The 8508-nt window shown below is 44.1% G+C and overlaps 1 protein-coding gene across 1 annotated transcript in view; it reads right to left on the reverse strand.

Moving 5' to 3' along the window:
• The window catches only part of LOC147123196 (uncharacterized), a 90962-nt gene extending 83442 nt beyond the window's left edge, over positions 1-7520 (reverse strand). Inside the window, exon 1 of the mRNA XM_085965614.1 lies at positions 7242-7520. Coding sequence (XP_085821740.1) covers positions 7242-7470 — 229 coding nt within the window. The 5' untranslated portion in view covers positions 7471-7520. The remainder of the gene's footprint in view (positions 1-7241) is intronic.
• Between the last annotated feature and the right edge of the window lie 988 nt (positions 7521-8508).

Genomic DNA, 8508 nt, shown 5'->3' on the forward strand with positions numbered 1-8508 from the left:
CAGGGCTGTCCTTATAGCTGCATCGCACGAAGCCGCAGCGAAAGGAACGGCGGAAATGCAACTAAAGGCGGCGGCACTTGGGGTGGATCAAATTACTTCAAGCACAACAAAATGCTACCGTTGTGGGAAGACCACGCATGACCAGAATCAATGCTGGTTTAAGAACCAAGAGTGTAGGAAATGTGGCAAACTGGGTCACATCGCGAAGGTATGCCGGTCCGGGAAAAAGACCAATAATCAAAGGAAGCCACCACAAGAAAAGTACAACAAGGTACACAAGGTGGCTGAGAAGAGTTCAGACGAACAGAATTCAGACTCAGACCCAAACAACCAGGAGCTGGGTAGGCTGAGAATCCACAATGTGGGTAAAGAAACGGATCTACAGGCCATCTGGGTCATACTAAAAATAGCTGGAGTCCAAGTAAGAATGGAGCTGGACACTGGATCAGCTCTATCAGTCATCAACCGAAGGGACTACCACCAGCTATTCTCTCACATACCTTTAAGAAATACCAAGTTCGTATTACAGACATACACGGGGCATAACGTATACCCCGTGGGGAAAATAAGAGTCAAGGTGAGAGATAGGGGTAAAGAACACCCAAGAATGAACTTGTACGTATTACCTGAGGGAGGACCACCACTTCTAGGACGGGAGTGGATTAAGAAAATAGACATGGAATGGCATTACCTAAAAGCCATAATGAGGGAGGACTCGGTGCAAGCTATTAGCTCAGATTCTGAAATGGATGATGATAAGACCAAGTCGAATATGGAAGACAAGGCTAAAAGGGACTTGCCGACGATGGGAAAGAAAACGAAGACATGCAGAAGGACTTATGGTACCAAGAAGAATAAAGCTGCAGAGCAGAACTCCAGGTTGACAGAGAATTCTGAGCCTGTTCAAGCAAAGGATTCATCCATGACGGAAGAACACCGAGCTCGGACGCAAACCTATGTCAAAGTACGACAACAATTAGAACAGTTGAGTGACCGTCTCATACAAGAGATGAAAAATATGGAAAGGTTCTGGGACACCGAATGGGAGAACCTGGAAAGACTACAGAGACAGCTAGCTCAAGCAGAGAGCGACCATAGAGCCATCGTGGTCAAATACCAATCACATTCCCCTGATGCTGTTCAGGAACTAGAATATTTACAGAATGAACCAAAGGAAGAGGAATCTTCAGGGAGCCAGGATTTTATTCCAGTTCTTCTCTACGACTCCTTACAAGCAGAGTGTGAGAAGTTGAAAGAACAGTATGAACAGGCCCAGGCTACAATTCAGAAGGGGGTTAACTCGGCAGCCTCCGAAAAGCTAGTTTCAGTAGAAGCATATGAACAACTAAAGGTTGAACATGAGCAAGAAGTCCAAAGGCTGCAGGAAATTCTTGATGAGCTCAAGGCCAAGACAGACTCATCGGTAGGAGATCCATCCATAGATGAGAAATTAGAGGTGAAAATCATGGCAGAGCATGAAAGACAGGATGTCCAAGAACTTATAAAAACATTGAAGGACACCCAAGACAAATATGAGGTGGCAATGACCGAGGTTCAACAACTTGAAGAACAGATTCAACTGGGAATCCTTTCAGTGGAAGAACAGGACACTGTAAGAATGGTCCCTGAACATGAACTAGAGAGCATCAGGGCGCAACTTTTCCGAGCGCTGAAAGCCAAAGTTCAAGAGGAACGTAAGGTGGAAGTATTGGAGAAAGAGGTGGAGGAAATGGAGAAGACTCTGATCCACCGTGTTCCCAGGGAAGAGTTAACGGTCAGCCAACTCCTTCATATGCTGAAGGACAAGACTCTGCAAGGGGAACAATCTGAACACGAGCTTCAATCTTCAGGGGGAACGAGTTCGGAGCTCTCAAAAGTCACGGAGATAGCTGAGGTGGCAACACAAATTTTACAAGGATGCCAAAAGTACGTTGAATCACGTCAAGGTGAACAGAAGAATGTGGAAACCGCTACTTCAGTAGAAGGGTTAAATAGCCTGATAACGCAATTACCGATGGAAAGGAAGGTATTGAACTCACAAATGAGGTCCGTCGTGAAGGAATGGCAGATAACCCAGGAAGAGCGGGATGAATATGAATGCATGAAGAAGGCTTTTCAAGAAAGATGTTTAGGGAAGGAACCACCGTCAGCTAACGTCCAGACGGGTGAGGAGGAAGAAGAAGTCTCTCTCGCTGGCCTAACTCAGGACGAACCCGAATATTACCATGACCTGTTGAGTGACACTGAATATTACGAGGATGTGGTCTGCCCAGCTTGTGATGAGAACTCTCAAAGTGCTGAAATCCGGAGGAAGCACTTAAGGTCTAAGGAACATAGAGAGTTGGTGGCGCTACAGCTGGCAGCCGAGAAAGGAGCTCCGAGAGTTTCAAAAAGGCAGAAAAGAAAAAGAAGAAGCAGAAGATAATAACTGTCTAAAATATTAGCACTTCTACCATTCCAGGCGGGACATTACGAAAGGAGCTAAATTAGTTGAAAAACTGGAAAATGTCAAGACAGCCAGTTGGTTGTAAAAGTCCGCACTGCTGGTTCAACAGGACGAAGGTTCAAGCTGTTACGTCAAGAAAAAGGCTATGGAGGAGTCACGCTAGCCAGGTAATCCGGCTACACCAAAGAAATGTTGTTCGGAACGAGTCAAGCTCAGAGACTGAATCTATGAACTGTTTCCGCAGAGACTGAACCTGTGAACTGTTTCCACCGAGATTATATTTGTAAATTGTTTTATATGACATTGACTCCACCGAGATTATATCTGTAATTTGTTTTATAGGAAGTTGAAGATATGTATGTTTAACGGGGACTCTGTAAGTAATAAGCTAAAAAGGGAGGATTGTAGTGTATGTACCCATCTATCTTTAAGGGAACTATTGAATGTAACCGTTCACCTTTAAGGGAACTACTTTAGGTGTGGCACTATTTGTTTGGCTTCTGTATACTGTAATACCGATAGTGACCACACCAGTATATAAGTGTTGTGCCAGGAGATATTGGGCAGATTCGCCCGGACCTTCGAATAGTAAAGACCTGTTTGTTGTTATTTCTGAAGTCTGTGTATTTATTAACTGCACAACCCACAGACTTTACAAATACGATATCTGTTTCTTTAAAAATTCGCACTTGGGACGGTTGGCTCACAGCCCATGTTCCCGTAGTCTAGTGAGCACCTGTTCTAGGTTGTTAAGGTGTTCACTGTCATCTTCACCTGTCACAAGGATGTCGTCCAAGTAACACTGAGTCCCCGGAATCCCTTGCAGGACTTGTTCCATCGCTCTTTGCCATATCGCCGGAGCCGATGCTACTCCGAATACCAATCGATGATACTGGTAAAGACCTTTGTGAGTGTTTATCGTGAGATACTTCCTAGAGGACTCTTCAACCTCCATCTGCAAATATGCTTGTGCTAGGTCAATTTTTGTAAAACGCTTCCCTCCAGACAGTGAGGCGAAGATGTCTTCTATCCTTGGAAGAGGATATTGTACTGTGTGAAGGACTGGGTTCACCGTCACCTTGAAATCCCCACAGATGCGAATCTTCCTTGGCTCTCCGGACTTATTGCTTAACGTTTTCTTCATGACAGGAATGATGGGTGTCGCCCACTCGCTCCAGTCTACCTTAGACAACACGCCCGCCTTCTCCAGATTCTCCAGCTCTGCCTCGACGGCTGGGCGAATTGCATATGGTACCAGTCTTGCTTTGAAAAACTTGGGAACTGCATTCTCTTCAATTTTTATCGAGGTGGTTACGCCTTTAAGAGTGCCCAGTTCTTGTTGAAATACCTCCTTGGCGTTAGCTAAGATTGTTGACAATTGTCCAGGAGTGACGTCTTCATCTTTTTTACCGTCCACCGTCATTGCATGAATGGAGTGCCAATCTAAGTTTATCTTCCTGATCCATTCCCGTCCCAATAACGGTGGTCCACCATTTGGCAGTATGTAGAGATACAATTTCCGTATTTTCTTGCCGTTGTATTCGACAGGCACCCTTATTTTTCCTCTGGGGTATACTTTTTACCCCGTATACGTCGTCAAGACGATGGATGTCTCTCTCAAGGGTATGTGTGAAAATAGCCGCTCGTAGTCTCGTCGATTCATGACGGTTAGCGCTGATCCTGTATCCAATTCCATTTTGACTTGGGACCCTGCTATCGTGAGGGTGACCCAAATGGTTCGGTGATCCTCTTTTGTGATTACATTGTGAAGTTTGAGACAGCTTAGTCTCCTGTTCCCGGATTCACTATCGCTCATCTGGTCTTCGGAACTACTGTCCGTCATCTTTTGTACTTTCTTGTACGGTTCCTTCGTAGCCTTTTTGTTGTCGCTGGTCTTCTTCCCAGACCTGCAAACTCGTGCAATGTGTCCCATCTTTCCGCATTGCCTGCATATTTTGTCTTTGGACCAGCAGTCCTTCTGGTCATGGTTAGTTCTGCCGCAGCGATAACATTTTGCAAATCCCCATGTCATTTCGTGGGTGCCGTATTCCTGTGGTTTTTGTTGAATTTCTGCAGCTCCCCTGGCTGCTGCTTCATACGATACTGCCACGCTGAAAACCTTATCTAGCGTCAGCTCTTTCTCTGACAGTAACTTCTTCTGTGTTCCTTCACTCAGGAGTCCACAGACAAATTTGTCCCGTAGGGTATCTGCCAGTCCTGCTCCGAACTAGCAGTGCTTTGATAGCTTGCGTAGTTCCGTAAGGTACTCAGCATTGCTCTCATCTTTATGCTGAGTTCTCCTGTGGAATTTAAATCTTTCTGCTATCAACAGCGGTGCAGGTTTAGGTGTTCCTGTAGGACAGCAACAATTTCGTTAAAACTCTTCGCCTTCGGTTTGGCTGGAGTAATCAGGTCCCGCAATAGGCCGTACGTTCTAGCACCCATTAAGTTTAGCATTATCGATGCCTTTTTCTCCTCCGCTATTTCGTTTGCCTCGAAATATACCTCGACTCTTTCCACATACGTGGTCCAGTCCTCTATTGTATTATCAAAAGCAGTGATACAGCCAGTCTTCGGCATCTTGCAAATCTAAAATGGCGCTTTGCCTTCTTCCCCGATTTAACAAAATGGCGCCTCCCGCGCTTTGCCTTCTTCCCCACTGATTAAGATGGCGCCTCCCACGCTTTGCCTTCTTCCCCGCTGTTGCTAGCGCTGCTTTCCGCGGTTCCCGTTGCAACTTGCAGCTCCTCGCGGTTTCTTGCGCGTTTAATATTTCTTTTTTTATTATTTTCCCGTCGTGGAACAACCCTGTGGGACTCTTGCCTCCCTCTTCGCGGGTCTATACGCAGCCCGGCTTCGTAGCACCAGCCGCGCCCTGTGTGCTCCACCCTCTCTCTTCTTCCCGACAACGCTGCTCGGCCCCGTTGCAAACCACCCGCTCGAGTTCGTGACCGCCGCAGCCCAGGAAGGATCAGTGCACTACCTGCCACCAGCCCGATTAGCTGAAGCACCGTCGACAGGAACCAGGCCCCGCTTCCGACAGCTTCTCCAGCAATCTTCAACTCCGCAACACAGGGCGGATGCCCACGGTCGACGTCTGTTTCTACTGCCTCTTACTTTCTTTTCTTTATGGCCTCGACCTCTGCTCGCTTCGCTGTAGGAATGGATCCCAGGAGGTGGTGCAGACTGTAGGTAGGTTCGTATCTGCTCGTCGCCAGTATTACGTCCGTGAATGATTGAGACACGGACAGCAGGAGTTGAACAAAACACGTCTTTACTGATGGAAGTCAATAGTGAAACTGAAAACAACAGAGGCTCACTAGCACCTTTTATACAGGGGTGGTCACTGCCAGTACTGCAGTCTGAGACCAGTTATTCTCTTAAAGGTACATACACAACACCTGTAACACAGTGCTGTGGTCAGTTTGCTCATCCACTCTGCAGACTTTGCCCACATCCACACAGGCAGCAACAACTGCATAACTGTCGGATAATCGCAAAGGACAAGGCTCCTCAAGCACTGCACTTGGGGTCGCTTTAGCTATCTGACTCCCAGTCACACCCTCCTGTCCCTGCCCAATAACCAGACCTGTACCACAACCTAACCTAAGGGATCAAAGTGTCCAGGTAACTCTACCCCCTCCCTGATGCCCCGCAAAGCCCGCACCCTGAACTCTAGCTCAACAACTCTGAACTGAAGTTCCTTGAGATGCAGATACTTACTGCAGATGTCATTGTCTGGGATCGGGAGGCTCTCCACAGACTCCCACATGCTGCAGTTGCGGCACACCTGCACTGCCATCCCTATATGACCTTGTGTTACTTATTTAATGAATTAAAGTTTCTGTATTTAATCAATTTAGCTTATAGTTTTTTAACTAATTATTTAATCTAGTTTAAGTTATAGGTAGATTAAATTAAATATTTACCTGTAATACAAACCACTACAGGTATTAGAGTCAAAAAGCAGCTCCTCCTTCCCCACTGCACCGAATTCTCACTCTCATCAAATTCCCAACTTTTACACTCTGTTAATGCTGCACTCCGTTTCTAACAACTGTGTGTGTCAGCAGATAACGGTTTACTTTGAAACACCTTTGAGCCACACCCAAGCTACAAGTGCTCCTGCTCACAGTATTCCTATTCAGGCAATCACTTACAGCTGATTGACTGTTAACTGTTAACTACCACTGACTAGCAGTTTGTGTGAACTGTTGACCAACTTGCAGTTTCTTTTACAGTTTTTAAAGTTCTAAGTTAAAGTTAATTACAAAATGTTAAACTAATTTTAATTTTGAACCCTACTCACCCACTACTTACCAGAGAGTTTCACTCTCACCAAATTCCCAATCTTTACACTCTGATTATGCTGAACTCCGTTTATGCCCACTCTGTGCGACCGCTTTGAGATTAGACAAGTGTAGGAGGGAAGAATCAAAAAACAAATAACTCTCTTTCCCCTCTAAATACCTCACAATGAATCATTCAAAGACAGGAATCAGCAAAGGCCTTAGAGCAGGATGTTTGCTCACCCTGTTGGCCAGAGAATTATACCTCTGGTACATCTGGAAGGAATTAAAAATACCTTAAAATGGAAAGTAATAAAAAGAAAAGTTGACTGTTATTTTTCAGAAAATCTCAACCCAGACCTGGTCCAATTGAACTACCCAGATTTAGGCAAGGTTAATATTTTGAACCAGGATGCTGATCCCAGTTAGTAGAACTTACTTAGTTATAAATACACGTCAGCAGTCGGAAGTAAAGTTTAATATTAATACATAACTTTCCAACTTACCTTTAATTGCCATTGCCAAATAATTAGTTATGTTTTTGTAACATGGATCATCATCGACATCCCTCTTTACTGCATGGCTGCAGTTTTTCTTAGTGCATAGACCATTATTCTGATCTGTAAGATTTTCTATCGTGGAGTTCTGAAATTGAACTTCCATGTAACACCTGATAGTTTTCATTCCATTTGCTGAACTCCAGGTAGCATTAATTCTGTTAGGAAATGGAAACATACGTATCCTCAATCCACTGACCCCAGAGATTATGCTTCTATCTGTGATAGATATCATCATTTTCGATACTGTGTGGAAATAAATGCATGTTAGAAATGAGACACACAGGAACCAAAAAAAACCTCAAAATGGCATAATGGCTGCCTAGGAGAGAAGTACTGTAAGGCACATTGTTAGGGAAATTCCTCAGGGCTGCTCCCACTCCACCAGCATTACTGCACCGAAAGTATGGCGGAAACCCTGTTTATGCACAAAAAATGCATCTCTGGTGAAGTAATGCCAGCGGAGTGGGAGCAGTTCTGAGCAATTTCCCAATCATCATCACATATGCTACTGGAGAGGTTAAAGTGCCAACAATATGTTTACTGGATGTAATTTAATTGGATTTTCATGAGGCACTTGATAAAGTTCCACATGTAAGGCTTTTAAAGATAATTAAGCGTAATGGAATTAGTTGCAAGTTAATTCAGTAGAAACTGCTTTGGCAATGAAAAGCAAACTGTGATGATTAATTGAATAAAGCTCAGTCTACGTGCTATTGTTTAGTAGAGTTGTTCTGGATCATTTTGTTTACATACTCATAAACAAAATAGAATAATAATATAAAAATTGATGATGATACCAAGCTATGTAACTAGATGACTTGTGTAAGGAGTAGACAGATATTATTGTACAGATGCTGAAGTGGGTCTAAATTAGCAAAACTGGTGGAAAAGAATGTGGATAAGTTAGTTGATCATTCACTTCAACTGAAAGGATGAAGCAGGTACTAGGATAGACCACAACGGAACTTGATAATAAGTTTAAACAGGTTGTTTTAACCCTATGCAGTTCTCCAATTTTAGACACACCATTTTCAAAAGAACAGTAAGCTACATTGGAAAGGATTCAGAAGATAGGGACTTAAAATTCAATGTTATGAAGAGAGATTCACAGAACTGAACTTGTTTTCATAGGAGAAGAGAAAATAGCAAGGGAACATGATTTATGTCCTTAATGACAAGAGGCATGGTGTAATGTAAATGCAAGGATCATGAA

This window comes from Somniosus microcephalus, chromosome 2, assembly GCF_052327205.1.
Source record: "Somniosus microcephalus isolate GS21.2 chromosome 2, FLI_Smic_1.0, whole genome shotgun sequence".
In the NCBI taxonomy this organism is placed as follows: Eukaryota; Metazoa; Chordata; class Chondrichthyes; order Squaliformes; family Somniosidae; genus Somniosus; species Somniosus microcephalus.